At 41.5% G+C, this 20,883-nt stretch overlaps 1 protein-coding gene and 1 non-coding gene across 2 annotated transcripts; one reads left to right on the plus strand and one right to left on the minus strand.

Annotated features, from left to right (window-relative positions):
- Positions 1-1,860: 1,860 nt before the first annotated feature.
- On the minus strand, positions 1,861-1,932 carry TRNAD-GUC (transfer RNA aspartic acid (anticodon GUC)). The gene has a single exon. It is a non-coding gene; the product is annotated as a tRNA-Asp (tRNA).
- Positions 1,933-2,117: 185 nt separating this feature from the next.
- On the plus strand, positions 2,118-19,625 carry LTA4H (leukotriene A4 hydrolase). Its single transcript, XM_066634178.1, has 19 exons — positions 2,118-2,338; positions 5,871-6,001; positions 6,908-7,028; positions 8,088-8,156; positions 9,659-9,763; positions 9,933-9,985; positions 11,931-12,003; positions 12,217-12,357; positions 12,581-12,604; positions 12,855-12,925; positions 13,023-13,134; positions 13,805-13,949; positions 14,036-14,139; positions 14,687-14,757; positions 15,111-15,165; positions 16,157-16,252; positions 17,125-17,207; positions 17,839-17,943; positions 19,169-19,625. Exons 1-19 carry the CDS (start codon positions 2,186-2,188, stop codon positions 19,296-19,298), a joined length of 1,842 nt encoding a protein of 613 aa, XP_066490275.1. The 5' UTR covers positions 2,118-2,185; the 3' UTR covers positions 19,299-19,625.
- The last annotated feature ends 1,258 nt before the right edge of the window (positions 19,626-20,883 follow it).

The following is a 20,883-nucleotide window of genomic DNA, read 5'->3' on the forward strand; positions in this document are numbered from 1 at the left end:
GATGCAATATTCTTAACGTTCACATATATCTGCGTGCAAAAGGAAAATAAGCTCACCATTACTCAAGTGCCACAAGGAAAAAGCAATCAAATTCCACTTTAGGAACCACAGCTTTGCCTTAAGGAATTAAAAAAGGACATGTTTTAAATGGAGCAATTGTATCACAGAGATTTATCACTGTTGTCCAACCAGCTCTTGAGAAAGCAAAAGTTATGTAAGCAAGGAGTGCAATATGTCTGAAGTTACCATGAAAAGTAGGATTAATGTGCTAAAGGTGTGTGTGTCTCTCTCTCTCTCTCTCTCTCTCTGTATCATTTCTTACTTTACAGATGCCATTTTCTTGGGTAAGCAGACCTTTGAACAGCTGAGGCCCTTGAGAGAAAAGAAGTTTCTATTTCCAAATCTCCTGCACCCAGCAACATCTAGGAAGGAAAAGCAGCTCTGGGGTAAAAATTTCAGTGGGCCAAAATGACTTCCTGTAGTGAAATGCAGATGAAAAAACAAAGATCCATGTGCGCCTGAGTTCTAATTAATGCATTAATTAAATGTATTACTGAATTCAGTGTGACTTCATTGGCATCCTTCAGTCTCGGAAGACTATGGTATCGCGCTCTGAATGGTGGTTCTGGAACAGATTGTCCTCTCCAGAGCGCGAAGCCTGGGTAAAGTAGATATGGAGGATAGACTGTTTCCCATGCAGCAAATCCACCCTCTCCACGTTGCTGAAATGGTCCACTTGAAAGGCAGAAGCCAATACGGTTGGTTCCAGCTGCGTTGCAGGAGTTGCCAGAACGTGACTGTGTTCAGCCATGAACTGCCTCAGGGACTCCGGCTCCGGATTTTGCCTCGAGGTTGACTCCTGAAGCCTTTTCCATAACTGGATGTAGCCGCAAGGCAGTGGAGGTTTGGGATCAGAGTTTTCCTTCTCTCAGATGAGCTGCCTTCCCAGGCTAATGAGTCCCATCTACCCAGTGGCTGTTCAGTCGCCTATTACGACAAGTACAGCCAAACTGAGGGCCTATTCTTATCCCCCAGCCCCCAGGGGTGTGGAATTACATGTAAATGTATTACATACATGGGATTACATGTAAATGTAAGTGTGATTTACATTTGAGTAAATACGCATAGGATTGCACTATCAGCCCATTAATTAGCTGCACAATTAATTAATTAGTTAATTAGGGCTGCCCTCTGAATTAATTATATTAGGGCTGCCCTCTGAATCACACTGACTAGGGTGTCACCCCACTGAACACAGTGCGACTTGATTGCACTGTCAGCCCATTAATTAATGCATTACTGAACACAGTGTGACTTACATTTAAGTAAATATGCAAAGGATTGCACTGTCAGCCCATTAATCAGTTGCATTAATTAATGCATTAATTAAATGCATTACTGAACAGTGTTACTTACATTTGAGTAAGTTTGTAAGTGTGTCAGCCCATTAATTAGTTGCATTAATTAATGCATCAATGGCTTAATTGATTACTGAATTCAATGTGACTTATATTTGAGTAAATGTGCACAGGATTACACTATTAGCCCATTAATCAGTTGCATTAATTAATTATGCATTAGTGAACTAATGCAGCTTATTAATGGGCTGACAGTGCACCCCATGCACACTTACTCAAAAGCAAGTCACGGTGTCCAGTAGGTGGCTTTCTAGCCAGGGTGTTTTTGGAGAGCAGGCCCAACACGTACGAATCAGCCCAGCGCTGCTTGTTCCAGCGCAGCTCAGCCTTCTAATGGCGCCGCTGAGAAGCCTCCACGTGGGACCAGAGGCCACAGAGCTCCAGCCTGGGGCTCCCTGCCTACTCCTGGGTTTGGTCGGAGCCTAGGAAAAAAGACGCACCTCTCCCCGTCGGGGAATCGAACCCCGGTCTCCCGCGTGACAGGCGGGGATACTCACCACTATACTAACGAGGAGTTGCACGTTGAACCATTCAGCTCTGCCTTCTTACCTCTGGCACGTGAGCGATTCATTGACCAGCCCTGACTACGCTTTCTTCGCAGTGCATTGTGGGAATGGTAGTCCGCTTTTCCAATAGCTTCCCAGGCCGGTTTCTCTACGGACTACATCTCCCAGAGCTCCCTCTGTGAGGCCCGCCCATGGTGCGGGGCAGGTCGCCTCCGACTGCTTCTGACGGCCGCCACCTGGGCAGACGCGAAGAGCGGAGCCATGGCCGGACTGGACCCCACGTCCCTCTCCTCGCCGGACGACTGCCGCACCCACCACCTGTACCTGCGCTGCCGCGTCGACTTCGAGCGCCGCTCGCTGAGGGGGACGGTGGCCCTCACGGTGCGCGCGGAGCGCGACCTCCTGCGTTGCCTGGTAATGCTGCGCCCTCCCCTGTCAGTCACGGTGGGCGCCTGCGGGGGGGGAGGAGGATGCAGGTGTGCAGCTCAGTCCTAGACATGTCTACTCAGACGTAAACCCCATTATAGTCAGTGGGCCTTACTCCCAGGTAAGTGTGCATAGGATTGTAGGCTCAGGCTGGACTCCTACCAACGCTTACCTGAGAGTAAGTCCCATTGGCTATAATGGGGCTTAGTTCTAAGTAGACATGCCCAGGAGTGGGTTCTGCGGATGCCATCCTACCCACACTTACCTGGGAGTAAGCCCCATTGATTCTAAAGGGACTTACTTCTGAGTAGACATGCCTAGGATTGAGCTCTCAGGCTGCCATCCTGCCCACACTTACCTGGGAGGAAGCCCCATTGGCTATAATGGGGCTTGCTTCTGAGTAGACATGCTTCGGACTCAGCTCTCAGGCTGCCATCCTATGCACAGTTACCTGGGAGTAAGCCCCATTGACTACAATGGGACTTTTCTGAGTAGACATGCCTAGGCTGGGGCTCTCAGCACCCAATCTTACACATGTCTACTCTGAAGTAAATCCTATTGTAGTCACTGGGGCTTACTCCCAGGAAAATGTGGATAGGATGGTAGGCATGCACACAGATCCAATATGGGAGTCCCCCATTCCTCCTCACCCCCAAGATGGGAGTCCCCCATTCCTCCCCAGCCCCACCCCAGCTGCCCAAAGAGATTATGAGCCCAATCTTATGCCTGTCTACTCAGAAGTAAGTCCCTTTATAGGGGCTTACTTCCAGGTAAGTGCAGATAGGGTTGCAGCCTTAGTCTGCTAGCCAGGGTGCTGCTTCTTTGAGTGCACTGCCTTTGCCCTTCCTTGTGGTCTCATTCCTACACACCTTAAATCCCTGAAGGTTGGAGCTCGTCAGCCTCCTGGCATGTCCCCTGTGTGAGGCTGATGAGGGGTTCTTAGAATGCAGATTCTCTTTCTGCTAATAATCATATTTATAAGCCCCTTTTCAACCACAGCACATTCAAAAGGCAGTTCACATAGCTGAAAAGGATTTGCATTTGATGCCCTCGCTTCTCCCAAGATGAAGGCTGCTATCCTATACTGTATGTCTAGGGTGGTGTTTTTCAACCTTTGGGTCAGGACCCCAAAGGGGTCACAAAGCCTCATTTGGGAAGGGGGTTGTGGCCCCCTGTCAAAGCCTGTGCAAGAGAGGGCTTGGATCCAATCCAATCATGGTACTGCCTTATCAGAACTGAGTTCTTGCTATAATCCTGCACAGCCTCTTCTCACTATCTTGCCCCACAGCTCCAAAGGTCAGCCCTGCTTAGGCTGCTACCTTACAGGGTTATTGTGAAGACACAATGCAACATAGGGGGAAATGGACAGGCATGGGCAGGAGGGTGGGCAGCAGTGGGGGCAGATCCGGTCCCAGGGTGGTGGTGGGTGCCCAGTCTTGTACTTCAGTTATGTTTTTATTGGGGTCGTGGCATGAAAAAGGTTGAAGATTGCTGGTTTAGTGTTACCAGATACCTAATGGGACAGAGTGCCTATACCTTTAACCATGGTATAGAAGAGGGAATTTTGTCAGATGCAGCTTTTTAAACTCTTCCATGTTGAGCTGCATCTGTTAAAATTCCGTTTTCTATGCCATGGCTAAAGGTATAGGCACTCTGTCCTCCATTATAGCACCTGGGTGACAGTACTGTGTGGGACAGACAGAGATCTATACTCCCAAGGTGATAAGAAAGCCGAACCAAAACTAGTAGCTTTGATGAAATAGAGTTGTGTGGAACAAGAGAAGTAAGTGCTCTGGAGTATATCCTCTGAACTGGAAGCTCTCTGGCTCACTTTAGCAGTCAGACATCCTGAAGTTGTGATACTTTAGTGTTTTATTATTGTGAAAGAAACAGTAACTGTGTAAGCCATCTGCCCCCTTTTTAGGAAGATCATAAACTTGTGTGCTTTATTCTTTTGAAAGCTGGACTTGTGTGCTCTTGAAAGAAGGTTCCTAAAACAGTGTCTGGTCTCAGTTGTGCACCACTCTGCAAACTCGTTGCTTAAAGCCATGAAAGCCACAGTCAGTATTTTTATGGTGCACACTATCGCAACACACAGCTTTTTGTTAACATACTTGCATTACTCCTTCAGTAAGATAAGCCATTTACCATAGATGATCATAAGGTTATTGCCACTATTTATGGCTACTTCCTCTCTGCCTTGCTTGCCTTGCAGGGTTCTTGTGAATCGAAACAGGGCAGGTCTGTAACCAGACCTCTTTGGAGGAAGAGTGAGGTGAAAATATAATAAAATATATTTCTCATGCTGCACTGTATATGGGGAGCTACATATAGCTATATAAGAACTATAAGGAAGTGCATGTATTGCATCAGTAATCACTTTAACAGCAATAAATGATGTAATATTCTACTCTATTGTTCAAGTTCATTGAAATTGTACTTTCACTGTTACTATATCTTTGTGAAAGCAAAATTGGGTTCCAAGTCCACCAACTTGATTAAAAGACTTTCTTCAGGAATACTGTATTTATTTTCTCTGATAGATCTGAGAAAGTTAACAGTAAAATGTAAGAACGGCTTTGAGATGTTTGTGAAGAAAATCTCCAACTTTTGACTTGGGAAGAAGCTACTTAATGATGGAAGAATCCCTGCCTAAATCTAGCTCAGAAGTCTGTAAACAAAGATTAGATCCAAGTTTTTTCTTTGAAGGGAAAGCAGTTTCATCTGTGGGTCTGTTTCTGGGCTATCATCCACAAGAGTTGCACAACCCCCTGCAAAATATTTCATGGCTCTTAGGAACTGGGAAAGGGATGCACAAAGTTTTTTACTCAGTTCTCCTGCTGTCAGTCTGATTTGGAGTCCCTTCTTCCCCAAAGCACCAAAACATTACCACCAAATGTGTTACAGGTGGGCTAAAAGAAAAACATATTTAGAGCCTCTTTGTTTCATCACCTCCTTTATGTTAGTACTCTAAAATAATTTAGTATTCTGTTCTTTGTAAACACTTCAAGGAACTTTCAATTGTGTAACGAAAGCTGAATTTTATTTTACATTAACTCGGGCTGCTTTAGATGTTGCATGTTTGTACTTGTGTTAGGAAATGTATGTAGAAGACTAACCAGGATGTGGCTGCAGTTTTGTGACAGTACTATATGAGGTTATGTATGTGCTTTGTATAAGAAAGTTTGCAAGATGCTGGTTTCATGCTCATGTCAGAGAGATGCATAACTTTGCCCTTTTTCAAAACGGAACAAGAAAATATAATATAGGAAGCATTGCTCATCCCTCTCTCTTGTGTAATAATGTGGACAACAAGGAGAAAATGAACAAAGCTTAAAAAATTATTCTTCCAGTTTCACATCTGTTTAAATTTTTTTATCCCTTAGAACTGTACTTGTAAATAAATTGGAATAGAATTTGCCCCTTATAAGGTTTCTGTGGCCTTGTTGAATTAGCTGTTCTTAAAATAAAATTGCAAGATATTTTGGAGGTATGTATTAACTCATTAATTTGTCTGCAGGTTTTGGACACAAAAGATCTAACAATACATAACGTGACTGCTGATAGGCAGGAGGCAAAATTTACTCTTGGAGAGCGTCAGAGCTACAAAGGATCACCACTGGAAATCACTCTGCCATTTGAGCTGAGGAAGTATGTGTGTTCATACTTGTCTATATCTCTTCATATTGAAAACACTTGTTAACAGCCTGTTCTTTTGGGTACATAAGTGCTTAGTGCAAGGTAGACTTATAGCATTGCTGGTGGAATGTTGCAATTAGTGGCATAAGTCTGAGACAAGAGAGTCCAAGTTGTTTTTTGACGACTAATGTTGCCTTGGGGACAATGTATTTGCAAATAGCTAAAAATATCTATTTTGATTTGACCAGCAAGAGGTCAAGAGGCATTTGATTTGACCAGCAGCTGCTGGTGAGGGTTGAGGAGAGTGGGAGTTGCCCTTAACTTTTCCATTCTTCTTGTTGTTCCAGTTTTGTCAAGGCAGAACCTGGAGATGCCCTGTTCTAGTTTCAGTAAAGGTCTTGCTGTCCTGTTTTTGCTATCTGTGGAATTATTAGCAAAACGCAGTGTTCTGGCTTAAGAAAAAAGGGTTGCAGATGTTTGTTTCTTACTTTTTTTGGTGGCCCATAGTTTGATAGATGCATGAGGAAGTCTTAGGGTTTGTAAACTGGGGCATAAAAGAAGAGCCAGTTGGAAGCTTACTCCACTGATGGACCCAAGAAGTGCTCTCTTGCTACATGCTACAATAGAACGTGTTTCCTGATACCAATAAGCAAACTTGATTATTTGTTCGAAAGAAAGAAGCTGATTTGACCCCTATCCCCCTACAACATCACTGCTTTTTCCTACATTCTTTTCATTAAGAGAATTAGTTTATTGAGCTGTTAGAAATTGAAACAAATCAATCAATTACTGGTTTTGTCCTTGACAATCAAAAATTGGCTTTGTGTTTCTAACTTTGGTAAGAGTGCAGCAAAAATGTTTCATATGATAGGAATGGGATCACTTTTGTGCACACTCCTAACTATACAATATTTGCAGGGGACAAGATGCGATTATAGAAATCTCTTTTGAAACCTCTCCAAGATCTTCTGCACTCCAATGGTTCTCTCCTGAGCAGACATCTGGGAAAAGGCACCCATTTCTCTTCAGTCAGTGTCAGGTGAGTGGGGTAGTGATGTTTGTTCTTCTCTGCTGTGGGCATCATCTTTCACAAGTCAGTACTCTTCTGTATGTCGCACTAGTTCCGCAGGACTAAAGTCTCTTGAGCCAAGACTCCACAACTTGTGAACATCCTCAAACAATGAATGCCCTTTTTCTTCAAAGTATAGTCTTGGTAGTAGTGTGTAATAGCATCACCATACACAGTGGATGTGTTGTGGAATGCAAAAAGCATCAAAAATGTTCAGTTAAATAGTAAGTAATAGTTAAGGATTTAATCCTGACCTGCATTTTGCATTTCATTGCCTCCTTTTTTAAAAAGAGACTGTATAACCGTCATTATTATGTAATGCATTCCAAATAAAACAGTCAAAGAATTCTATAGCTAAGCACGTATATGAATTTTTAATTTCGGAGTGCTGAGTGCAATAGTTAAAGGGTTTGTAATTCTCTTATCAAAGGTCATGCATAATATGTCACCTGGATAAGGTAGTAACAGTGTTGATCAATGGAATATAAAACTGCTTTCAAGGTGTCACCTGAATTCTCCTTCCCTGAAGGATGTTTTTCCATCCATACAGCGGTATCCTTTTCATTGCTTTTCTAAATGGGTGTGTGTGTGTTCTTGGACTTCCTTGTAAACCCCTGAAGAATGATATGCTGATTATGAGGAACAAGTATACAAAATCCTGGTGGTTGTATCCCAATTCAGAGGCAACTTTTGTGATCCCACGGGAGGCATGTTCAAATGATGTCGTATTTGCTTTGAGACTGACTAAGCCACTTTGCATTTGCCCCCTCCTTCTCAAACCACCTTCTGTATGTAGGGAGCTTGATGTAAAGATTTTCAGAAGGGGAGGTGCTGTGATATGTGTTTGGATCCGGCTGACAATCAACTCTGGATTGTGTCTGATGTGGTGACTAGGTTCATATTTTTGCTGGTGGTGGTAGTGTAATGAAAAATTCTAATAATGTTGGAAACACCTGTGTGGTGGTGTTTACTGTAACACTGTCCTATTAGCACAGCAGCCTTTTAATTCTTGGTGATTTTTTTTTCCAGGCCAATCACTGCAGATCTCTTCTTCCCTGTCAAGATACTCCTTCCGTGAAGTTAACATACTATGCAGAGGTAGATCAAACCAAAAGTTCCACACCTCCAAAGTACACAGTTAGCTCTGTGCTGTTCAGCCGTCTTGTATGTATTGAATTGGCTTGCATGGGCATTTATTGAAAATATAAAAATTCTGCAGCCAGCTGGGCAGTTGTAATGATACAAAGAGTGAACAATCCTTTGAAAAAATACTTAATTGAACCCAAATAATCTTGGGAGGTACCAATTTTTCTTTTGTCTTTCTGTGATTTTGACACACAGATTTAAATGCAGTCTGTTATAAGGTTCCAATTAGTCAGCTTTATCCTTCTGAATCTGAAAGATATGCCTGCCTCTTTCAGCAAAAGGCTTAACTGGGAAGGTTTCAGAAACTCAGCACAATTCTATGCTGGTCTATTCAGCAGTAAGTCCCACTGTGTTCAGCGGGGGTTACTTCCAGCTAAGTAAGTATTGGATGGCAGCCCTAGTGTGCTAACCTCCATTGCAGAAAGAAAGCATAGTGATAGATTTGGTGTCTATCATATTTCTGACAGTGTAAACGAGAAATGTTTCAGATGCCATTGACCTAATTTTTTGCTAGTTGCATTTGAGAAAAGAATGAAGTGCTTCTGCCTAAAATCTTGACAGTGATGGGTTTAAATTCACACACTTGTGAAAGAGAGAGATAAAGGCGTGGCCTTACTGAAGCTGCTTTGGATTTATGTGCTAGGTTGCCATGATATTAACTAAACTGTACTAATTGAATAGAGGTGACATCAGAGATGATATCTAAATATCATTCAGGGAATTCCCTGAAGAAAACATTACTAATTAAAGGTGTCTTGGAGACAGTTTGGTTTCCTAATCCCTAGGAAGCATCCCTAGGAAGCAATTGTTTTGGAACTGCTTATGCTTTCAAGTACTCATGCTGTAAAAGTCATTTGTGTCATAAAGCTATGCACTGAGTCCTCTAGGTAAAAATGTTGTTGCATGTTTCCAGGTAACTTGGATCTGATTCAGTGGCATTCTCTAAACGTGTGGCAAGCTGTTCAATGTAAACAAATTTTACAGCCTCAACCACTGGCATTTCAAGTTTCTATCCTACTACTTGCTATTTGTTTGTGTAAATTGGACCTTAAATCATATTCAAAAAGTACTAATAGAATTTTTCCTGGAAAGAATGAAGACAGTCTTTCTGTCTGCTATAAGGCAGGATCTTCTGTTTACTAATTTACACAGATTAGTACCCAAAACTAGTACCCAAGGAGTTGTGGTAAGCATTTAAAGGGCTAAAGAGGAACTGAAACATTGGGATAAGCAATTTAGACACTTACTGTGGTTTCCAGAATGTAGAAGCTCTGTTGTGGTGTTTCTAATGTTCCTGCATTTGAGATTAGCAGATAATCCCCTCCAAATTCATGTTTCCTCAGAAAGTGTTTTGATATGCCAGTAATGCATCTTCATGTAATATGTAAAGTAGTTGCACACTTACTCTGTAATACTAACAATTTATGTATGAATATATTTTTCTCCCTGATTAGATATCTGTTCCAAGTGAGCTGGTGGCCCTCATGAGTGCTAACAGAGATGGCGATTTGCCCGATCCTGAAGATTGTACTAGGAAGATATACCGTTTCTATCAAAATGTAAGCCTGCTCAAGCTTTCAGAGAGATCTGTCCTCTAACACAGAAAATAGAATTGTGTACAGGGGCATAACTGTAGCCATGTTATTCCTTCCAACAGGTGTGTAGTATGAATTGTTGCTCTGTTTAAATGTGTTAATATTAATTAATTTCTTCTCTACTTTGGGTTAGGTTCCAATACCCAGCTATTTGATTGCTTTAGTTGTTGGTGCTTTGGTAAGCAGGTGAGTGACATTCAGAGTTTTTTTTTTTCAGAAACTCTTAGACTTGTGAAGTCTGCAAATTAGTTGGTCTGGAGCTCCCAGAAAGGGAATACTTTCTTTCTCTGCCTTCTCCCAAGAAAAGGGTTGTGGCATAGTTCTCCCTGTCCTCACAACATCCCTGTGAAGTTAGGTTGAGAGAGATGTGATTCAACAAGTTTGTGGCTGAGCAAGAACTTTACCTAGATTCTTGCACTTCAGTCCTCTGTGCCTCACTTTCCAACATAACCCCAAAGTTCATCTGAACATAAAACTCTTGAACCTTCTATCTTCTGTCCTTTGACGTTTTGATTATATGGAATATAGAACTCAAGCTCTTTCACCAACAAGTTTCTAGAATTAATGGTAGACTGTCTTTACTTGCTCTACCCCAGTCCATAGCTGCCAGGTTACTTGGAGAAGACATAGCTGCAGGGTATACATTGTGTATAAACTAAACAATGCATACAAGTTATTTGGACAATGTATCTTTGTATTGATGGTTCTCTGAACCATATTAATCCATTGTGATGAAGGCTGGTGTGGAGATGACCAACCACAGTTAAGCCAGGGAGAGGGAAGAACTGCTTGAAAAAGGGAAGTGTTGGGAGGGAGTGCAGTCCTCTAGGCCAGTGTTTCTGTAGATTGTGACCTACTAGGTGGGTCGTGAGCCAATTTCAGGTGGGTCCTCATTCATTTCAATATTTTATTTTTAATATATTAGACTTGATGCTACTATGGTATATAACTGCATTTGGGGAAATGTTACAGGCTTGTACTTTTAACAAGCTAATAGTAATGATAGTACATGGGACTTACTCCTGGGTAAGTGTGGCTAGGATTGCAGCCTAGGATGGTTAAAAATTTTCCTGCTTGATGATGTCACTTCTGGTCATGACATCACTTCCGGTGGATCCTGACAGATTCTCATTCTAAAAAGTGGGTCCCAGTGTGAAATGTGTGAGAACCACTGCTCTAGGCTGTTTCTGATCTCTTAATCATGGTAGTGAGTTGTGTCCTAGCAAGTGCCTGTGGCAGTAAGATGGCATTTTGAGCTATTCTGTGTATGTTTTACAATTTATTCCAGTGAGATGCTGGCAGTTGTGTGTGTGACATCTTGTGCAATGCATTTAGAGAACACAAGTCAAGTTACCATTCCGCTCATATCTGCTTATTTGCTCAAGAGCTTCGCATGCTCATTTCCACATGCAAGACTTGCCTTTTGCGAGCAGGTTAACTTAGGACTTCTATATCTGCACTAGACCTTAGAAACAGAAGTATGTAATTAAAACAGTGGTTCCCAAACTGGTGGGTCACAATCCACTAAGGAAACCGGAAGTTGGCACCGGGCTTTTGTACTTACCTGGGGAGGTTGCACTGGTCTCCGGGAGGGTCTGAGAGGTTTGCCACCCCCTCTGTGAGCCTCCCTGAAACTCCACAGGGCTCCAATCGGTGACCAGAGCTCACTTCCCTTTGGAGCTGCAGGGAGGCTCACAGAAGGGGCTGCAAGTCTCCCAGAGGCCAGCACAACCCCCTGGTAAGTAGAAAAGCCTCTGGATCCCAGCAGTGTGGCATTGTTTCAGCGCCATCGGCGCAACCCCCCCTCGCCCCCACTTTGCCTCACCTAGACTTACCTTGTTCCCTGATTCCAAGTAGGACTTCGGGAATCGTTGAATTAAAAGAAACTTCATTTAACTACTGCTTTCCTATGACTTTTTAATTCCAAAACACACCTAGGAATGAGTCCTATTGAATACAGTAGGGCTTACTTCCAAGGAGAAACGTATATGATTGTGCTGTTAGTCATCTATTTGTCCCAATCATGAAAATATTGCTTTGCAATTAAACTTTACAGTACATGAGGGGAACAATTGGAAAATTCAATGTAGAATAAGTTGTTTTTTTTTTGAGACTGATTTTTGTTCTTCAGAGAGCTTGGTCCCAGAAGTTTAGTGTGGGCTGAAGAGGAGCTGGTGGAGAAGTCTGCTTATGAATTTGCACAGGTTGGTGAAAATTCTGTGATTATCTGGTTGATTTGTATAATATTAAAAGGTGGGATTTGAAGGAAAAAACAAAATGGGTATGCTCCTTTTGCCAGAAAGCATAGGTTTTTATAAACTACATATCTCCAACTATTTGTACTTGCTTTGGTATCTTGAGAAATGCTAAGTTGGCACATGAAAAATGAGTTTTCTCACAGGCCTTTTTTATTCCAGACTGAAGCCATGTTGAAAATAGCAGAAGACCTTGCAGGACCTTACGTATGGGGTCAGTATGACTTGCTAGTCCTGCCGCCCTCATTTCCATATGGTGGAATGGAGAATCCCTGCCTCACTTTTGTGACTCCAACATTACTGGTGAGAGATATTTGCAGATTACCTAACATAATTTTCCTTAAGACATCCCATTGAGTCCATTTAGTTTGAGATTTACTATTTAAACACAAGATTTCAGTTTGTTGTTCTTTAAATGACGTTTTACTCAAACCTAGAAAATGGTACAGTTTGGTCCCTTTATTGTGTGCATTTTCTGCTTGGTGTCAGCTAAAGAAGTAACCTTTAATTTTTTTGTCTGTTGTAGGCTGGTGACAGATCATTATCCTCAGTAAGTATAAGATGTACTGAACCATTCAGACTGACCATTCAGTGCACTAAATATTATCCCTAATGATTTGGGCACAGCACCTGCATGATGTGATAACTGGGCTTATTTAGTATGTGAATTAAGTAATTATGTAGGTGGAGCCAGTTGTGTGGGGCTTTTCCACCAATTGGAAAATTGCTCTGGAAACTTTCTCTTGTTCTGTGACTGAAGACAAAGCCCAGTACACTCCTGATATTTTTGTATGTTTCAGGTTATTGCTCATGAAATTTCTCATAGCTGGACAGGGAATTTGGTAACAAACAAAACTTGGGAGCATTTTTGGTAGGTGAAATTCAAATTTGGTAAGTGTGTTTGGAGTAGTGTGTGTTTCCATGGTCATTAGAGAAAATGACAACTTATGTGCTTGATGCCATTTCAGGCTAAATGAGGGGCACACAGTTTACTTAGAACGAAGGATTGGTGGTCGGCTTTTTGGTGAACAGTTCCGACATTTCCAGGCACTTGGAGGCTGGAGGGAATTGCAAAATTCTGTAAGTACTGCAACATGATTTTAAGAAAACTTGATTATATTTAAAAATAACTTCCATTATATACAAGTAACATTGAAAGTTAATTCTGACACCAAGGCTAGATAAATTTAATTTCTTGATCCCTGTGGAAGCTAAGGTGAAGCCCCAGATTGCAGAAAGACTTATGTTATTCCTAGTTATAAAATAACTGTGCTTCAGAGTTTGTATGAACTCATGTAATATGTTCTCAATTTAATCAATAGAGCAAGCATACTCATACTTATATTAGTATATGGCTTGTATCATAAGAAATGTAGTCATACCCCAGCACCATTGAAATTACTGAGACCGGTTAGTTGTGACCAACCACTGAGGTTCTGTTAATTTCAGTGTGACTTACGCATCACTAGGTCTGCAATCCTGTGCTCATTTACCTAGGAGTAAGTCTCTCTGATCTCAGTGGTGATTCCTTCTGAGCATACAAGTGGAATGGAACCTCTGTAGGAAAGTTGTCATAAAAACAAGCAGGTGATCATTTGGCAAGATGGTTTGGTGAATTCTGTTCAGTGTTGGACATTATGTTCTATTATAGTTTCTTCTCTGTGTTGGACAGGGTTGGCAGATAGCTCTGTAAACCGTTCCTTTTGTTCACAATTGCTTCTGTCTCCATAAATGTGCTTTCTTTTTCTAGATAAATACTTTTGGAAGCACAAATCCGCTGACTCATCTGATTCCAAGCCTGAAAGATGTAGACCCTGATGTTGCATATTCCTCTGTTCCATATGAGAAAGGCTTTGCTTTACTGTTTTACCTTGAACAACTTCTTGGAGGACCAGGTGACTGTTAAGTTACTTTTATAAGTTACTTTTTATCATTATGATACTCTGCACTTGCTGGTTATTTATTTATTATTTGCTCCTAGATGTCTTCATTGAGTTCTTGAAGGCTTATATCCAACAGTTTGCATACAAGAGTATAGTGACAGAGGACTGGAAGAATTTCCTGTACTCGTATTTCACTTACAAGGTTGAGTATGATTTTTGTAGTTAAAGATTCTGTATTTCAGCTGATCAAGGTGTAGAACAGAGCTGTATATGAAGTCAGATCAACGATCCTCCTAACCCACGGCTGCCTCCAGCAACTCTTAGCAGCCGTCCCCTTTTTTTAAACATGATAGCCTTTCAGCTAGTGATGCTTGGGGATAAGCTTGGAATTTTATATATGAAAAACCATGTGCTCTACCACTAAGTGAAATTAATAGTAAGCTGTTGTATAAGAAATACATATTTTTACAAACAGAAATATTTTCTACCTAATGATATCAGGTAATGAAAGTAAACACGAGTTCAAATTACTTTGCAGTCAGAGCCCCATTTGATCATGTTTGCTCTCTTGGAAATTTGAATGTGTGTTGGTGGCTGAACTCCCACCTTGGACAGGCAGGCAGCAAGGTGTTGTGTTCAGAAGAACAAGGAGGAAATGTGCAAATTATGGTTCAACTGTTCATACTATCTCTAGCAGAGGGTCACTACTTGACTCATGTCTCAGTGGATAAATAGCATTTTTCTTCTAGACTGACATTCTTGACACAGTTGACTGGAATGCATGGTTCAACACCCCTGGCATGCCACCAGTGAAACCCACGTAAGCATGGGGTTTTTTCTTTTTCTAATAGTGCCCTGTGTTTCTTCCATATTTCAAGGCTAGCTCAAATGCTGGATATGCAATTTCTAAAGACATCTCTAAGAAGTCCCTCTCTTGGCATAACTTCTGTTCACTATGGTGCCTGTGGCAAGTGTCATGGTAGACATAATAGACAATAAAACTTTTTCAAACCCAGATGATGTGAGGAATGTGAGAGAGGTCTGTCTGTCTTCTGGTAACAGCTGGTCCAGACTAGACATGGGTGTGGGTTCTCAGCATCTATGCCAGCAGAGTATTGTATGTCTAAATGTTCAGTTGTAAGCAAACCCTGATACTTTTCCCATCTTCACTAGGTACGATATGACACTAGCAAATGCTTGCATTGACTTGAGCCAAAGGTGGATCAAAGTGAGTTTGGGGGTTTTATCTATTTGAGTGGTGGTCTCAGTCAGGAAAAAGAATGCAATAAGCGCATTTCTATGAGAATGTTGCATTTAAGAACATAAGAACAGCCCCACTGGATCAGGCCATAGGCCCATCTAGTCCAACTTCCTGTATCACACAGCGGCCCTACCAAATGCCCCAGGGAGCACACCTGATAACAAGAGAACTGCATCCTGGTGCCCTCCCTTGCATCTGACATAGCCCATTTCTAAAATCAGGAGGTTGCACATACACATCATGGCTTGTGACCCGTAATGGATTTTTCCTCCAGAAGCTTATCCAATCCCCTTTTAAAGGCATCCAGGTCAGATGCCGTCACCACATCCTGCGGCAAGGAGTTCCACAGACCAACCACACGCTGAGTAAAGAAATATTTTCTTTTGTCTGTTCTAACTCTCCCAACGCTCAATTTTAGTGGATGTCCCCTGGTTCTGGTGTTATGTGAGAGTGTAAAGAGCATCTCTCTATCCACTTTATCCTTCCCATGCTTCAGTTTTTCTTGATGGCTGTTCACTTATTAAGTGTGCACAGCTCTGTGCAGTTCAGGTCTGTATCTTCTCATCTGAAGCCAGGAGTGGATGGTGCAGAGGCCAGGAAGGTGAACCTCTACAAATTTGGGTACTTCTGAATTAATACCCAATTCTGGTTCAGAATTCTAATTTTCAAAAAGATGCGGAAATAGGTTGAATCAGTTAATAAATGTTTCTGGAGAGGGAACATGCTGCATGTGTGCACAGTGAATGCCTGTGTGTGTCTGCACACAAAAATCACTTCCTCTCCTAGAAGATAAGAGGAAGCCCTTGAGTGTGTAGCCCTCTGGATCATGAGCTCATTTTCTGCAACTTAATATTTAAATGCATTGAAACCTAACTGCTGCTGTTTGGAAACAAGGTCTGAATTATGCCTGCTTCTCTGGAATTTCTTTTAACATCCTTCTAATTGTGCTTGTTTTTAGGCCACTGAAAATGATCTTGGCTCCTTCAACTCAGCTGATCTAAAAGACTTCTCTTCCCACCAGGTTATTGAGTTCCTTGCATTACTGTTGCTGGCGGTAAGTGGAGACCGAGGAGAGGTTTTTACCTCAACAAACCTATTTCATAAGCCAGCAGAACACATTGTGGATAATCTCACAAATCAATTGGGCCCAGTCCAATTCAACTTTCCAGGGTTGATGCAACCCCAAGAAGTTCCCTAGCCTAGAGGAGGCATCCATGATTGGCCCTGCCTCAGGATGCAGCACCTGCCCCATTGGCATGGCTGCCTGAGTACTGGAAAGTTGGATAGGATTGGCCTGTTGCTCTGCTTTAAGGCTTTGCATTGAAATGCAAAGCTCTTCCTTGCATGTTGACCTAGCTTGGCTCAGCAGCAAAATGTGACTTTCTTTTATTTTAGCAGGTATGTATTCTAAGGCACTCTGAATGGTAACCGAAGGGCTGCAATAACGACCACCTTTTATTCATTGCCGCTCTTGCAATTTGTAGAGTAAAGGTTAGAAAACCAGAGGTTTCTCGATCCTTAGGAGTTTACTTTCTCTCTCAGAGCAAGGGTGTGTTTAGATCTTTCTGCCTTAGAAAATAAGTGGTGAGATGTTAAGTTCTACAGACTTGTATGGATAGCTGTGTTCATAGAGTGTTGCCAGATGTGGTGCTGTGTTGATGTTCTGTTAGGTTGCTGTTCGGATGCAGCATAATTGCAAGGCCCTATGCTTTGGGCAACAGAGTGAGTGCCATTTCCCTGCTTCCATCTCACACCTCTGTGTAACTTCAGAACTAAGTGGTCTTGTGGTGTGGTTGCTTCAGTTGTGATGCCCTAAGGTCAGCACAATTTATGTAGGATTGAAGTGTCACTGTCCTGATGTTTCTCCTTTCCCTTCTGATCCTGTCCTGATCCCTTCTTCTCTCCCCCCATTCTGTTTAATTTTAGGATCCTCTTCCAGTGAGCCATGTAAGAAAGATGCGGGAAGCTTACAACTTCAATGCTTTTAACAATTCTGAAATTAGATTCAGGTTCGTAAAATTTGGAAACATAGTACTGGAACGTCAGTTAGTGAAACAGACAGTATAACTACGTTGCAATTTTTATTAAATGCATAGCTGAATCTTCCATTATATAGGAATAGTAAGAAGTATATTGTATTGAGCAACAATCGTTTTCAGGGAAGTGTGTTTGTGTTTATTTCTGGGACAGTTGGACAAGAATGAAAGTTGATACCTAATGCAGACTACAGCATGTAATCTGTAGCATCCTAAAAATGTTTGCAGAGGATGTGATTCAGTTTTGACATTTTGAAAATGCCTGGAAAGTGTCTACATGAAACTACTGAGCAGTATTTGAGGGGAGGATGAAAGTTTGTCACATGCAAGAGGTACAGGTGCTTCCTGGATCTTGCTTCCTCAGGCCACCTGTTCCCTAGTTCCATACCTTGTCTTGTGTTCCACTCTCATTCTTGCCAAACAAATCCAAATATATTGAATTCTTGGGTGTCGGAAACCGAATAAATTGCTCTACAGATATAGAAAGTAAGCAAATTAATTTGCATGGTCTCATCAAAGATTTGGAGACTGCATGTTGCAGACCTTAGATTATTTTATTATGGATTCAGATTGCATGTAACCAAAGGCCAGTTATGCTTTTCAGATGGCTGCGCCTCTGTCTTCAAGCCGAGTGGGAAGATGCCATTCCTCTGGCTCTGCAGATGGCTACGAAGCAAGGCAGGCTGAAATTTACTCGTCCCTTGTTTAAGTAAGACAAATATTCAATATATGACTGCATGTTTTTCTTAAACAGGCAAGAATGGTCCAGCACTGGTTTTTCTCCATACCTTAATTCTAAATATATGCACAGTTGGTATTTAATCCAATATTTCTCCAAATAATCAGAAATTACATTGCTGTTGGTTAAAAAGAAAAAAAATCACTGCCAAAGCATTAATGAAATAATACATTTCTCAGATTTTTTTCCAACATGAAATTTGTGGGCACTTCAACTTTTCTAGCCCTTAATGGGTCAAGATATAAAGTTGAAGAGGATACCAGTGGACTTATCCTAATGATTCTTTTGTGTTAAGCAGAATGTCTGGATTGTAATTTATTTACTTATTCTTATTTTAATCTTCCTCTGTTTTTTCTTTATCTAAAAATGCAGATGCTCAGGATGCCACATTTCTGCTCAGGATATACCAAAACAGCTAGGGCAGTTCTTCCTGGAAAATACACTGTACTGCTTTTGAACCGTTCACCCCCTAGTTTGGAATTTAGTATCAAAACAGGACTGTGCATGCTTCAGCAAATCCAGAAATCTGGGTCAGAAAGTACTGTGCAGAAAATGTGGCATCTTGAACATTCACCCTTTTAGGCTGCAATCCTAACCAATTTTCTAGCACTGACATAAGGGCAAAGCAACTCCGAGATAAGGAAACAAACATTGCCTTGCCTTGAGGAGGCCTCCATGACTGCCCCCCAACTGCAGGATGCAGCACATGCCCCACTGGCACAGCTATGCCAGTGCTGGAAGGTTGGTTAGGATTGCACCCTTAGATAAGCAAGTGCCTGTTCCTCGTTCTCTAGGTTGGAAATGCGTAGCTTGTGGTTGTCAAACGTCTCAAGTGTTGGTGCTGGGAAGGACCTCAGATCTATTGTGAAGTGCAAGCGACTTGCATTAAAGGCACCTTATCCCGCTGCCATTGCTACCATTCTTTCTTTGTCCCTGTTGACCACCAGCCTCGCTCTCTTCCCTTCCACCATTTATTGTTAAGTTAATCTTTTCTCAGAAATTCAAATCCTTGGAATATCTGAATAAATGCTATACTAGAGAATTATTTCACATTCCATACTTTAATCTGACTGCAGTTATGTTGGTGAATAAACGTACTGCTCTGAGTATTGTAGTAGGAAACATAGCATCTTAGTACTGAACTGAAAACTGCAAACCCGTGTCTTTATTTAACGTATTATGGCATTTATTGCAGGGACCTCTATAAATTTGAAAAGTCCCGTGATCAAGCAGTCGCTGCTTTTCATCAGCATCAAGCCAGTATGCACCCGGTGACGGCGATGTTGGTAGCCAAAGACCTGGGAATAGGTGGACAAACAGCTTAACATTTTCAAGACTTCAAGGATGAACTTCTGTGAACAAACAGCTCTTCTTTTCCCTTGCCTCTCTGCCCCCTTCCCCCCCCCCCAAAAAAAAAAAAATCATGGTAACTTGCACATTAACTATAACTTGGCTTTCTGTTCTGAATCTCAAATAAGGCTTTTCTAGATTTTCATGCTGGTGTTCTGAAACTTCCCTTTTATGCCTCATATAAAATTCTGCAGATCTGGACAAACTATATTTTGTCATAATTTTCCACTGCACAAGTTGTATTGACACTATTTTGCTACCTGTAATGCTTTATTTGAAGGAATAAATCTTTTGATAAGTCATCTTCTCTTTCCATAACTATAACCAAGTACAGTACACACACACACATGCTGTTTCCTAAGGCGCTTGCAGCTTGTCCTGCCTGCATTCTTAAAAAAAAAAAAAAAAAAATCAAAATAGGACATGCTCATATAGACATCCACATAGAGCTAATTATAAATCTGGAAATGATTGTGACTAGATACAGTGTGTTGTCTTCTAATTATGTGTTCCAGAAGAAGTTCCACTGGCGCAAGAGCAATTTTTGCCTATCTCCCCTTCCCACTTCAGCCCCTTGCATGACACCCCCCCCCCTTGCCAAATATTTGTGTTTGGAGAAGTCCCTGACATTGAAATGCACAGGAAGCACTGACACTGGGGGTCCTTCCTGTAGATCTTTGCATTGACAGTATGCTAGTTAAGTTTAAGAACTGGTCACTTTGATCTGGTTTTAAAATACTTAGTTTAAAACACTAAGTTTTAAATACTTTAAACAGTGTAAAATACTAAGCCATGTCAAGCTATGTGGAATGATTTGAGAGAATTTAAGGACAACAGCAGTCTTTCTTGCACACAATTTTTGTTTGTTTAAAAACATTCTAAACATGTTATCTGAATTCAGGCATACTCACAAATGTTAAAATGCCAGGAATTCATAACTGGATTGACTGTTTGGCAATCTAAAGTCTCATGGTTGTGTTGGCTTTGTTTTCTCATGATGAGCACTGATTTTATGTGGTGTGTCCCCTAATATTGTGCCATTTTTAATACAGTGTGAAGTGTGGTGAAATCTGTTAGGGTATGCAACTCTTTGTGCAAACAGTCCTTGTGGGTTATTGCCCACACTGCTTGCTGTAGGTGTTGCATACTCTGTCCCACAGGGACTTTAATGCAACAGGCAGAGAGAGATTAATTATTTTAAAAACTGGATCACTTCAAATACAAAACCGGGAAGGGATTTCTAGTATAGTTCGTTGCTTTAATTAAGGTTTGAAGGGTCTGTTTCTTTGCAGCTGCGTTTCAGGTCTTAGAAAGCTGGCTACATTTATTGCCACCAGCAAAGAAATGGGGCCTTTGCCACATAATAGACTTTGGAAGGAAAACAAGGCAAACTTGCATTCTAGCCCCTTGGCCACTAGAGTCACCACAGAAGCTTCTCAGTTCACCAGAATTTCTCAGTTCACATGGTACATTATATCGTAGAAAAAGATCATAGCTGAGAGAATAACATTTCACTGCTCTGGGATTGGGGGAGAAATAATAAAAAATGTTAAATTTGAA

This window comes from Tiliqua scincoides, chromosome 7 (genome assembly GCF_035046505.1).
Source record: "Tiliqua scincoides isolate rTilSci1 chromosome 7, rTilSci1.hap2, whole genome shotgun sequence".
Lineage (NCBI taxonomy): Eukaryota > Metazoa > Chordata > Lepidosauria > Squamata > Scincidae > Tiliqua > Tiliqua scincoides.

Bases quoted from the DNA above. Each gene is read 5' to 3' on its own strand.
- LTA4H (XM_066634178.1), top strand. From the start codon at position 2,186: ATGGCCGGACTGGACCCCACGTCCCTCTCCTCGCCGGACGACTGCCGC. The intron at 12,926-13,022 runs GTAGGTGAAATT...ATGCCATTTCAG, and splicing joins AAAACTTGGGAGCATTTTTG to GCTAAATGAGGGGCACACAG. The intron at 15,166-16,156 runs GTGAGTTTGGGG...GCTTGTTTTTAG, and splicing joins TGAGCCAAAGGTGGATCAAA to GCCACTGAAAATGATCTTGG.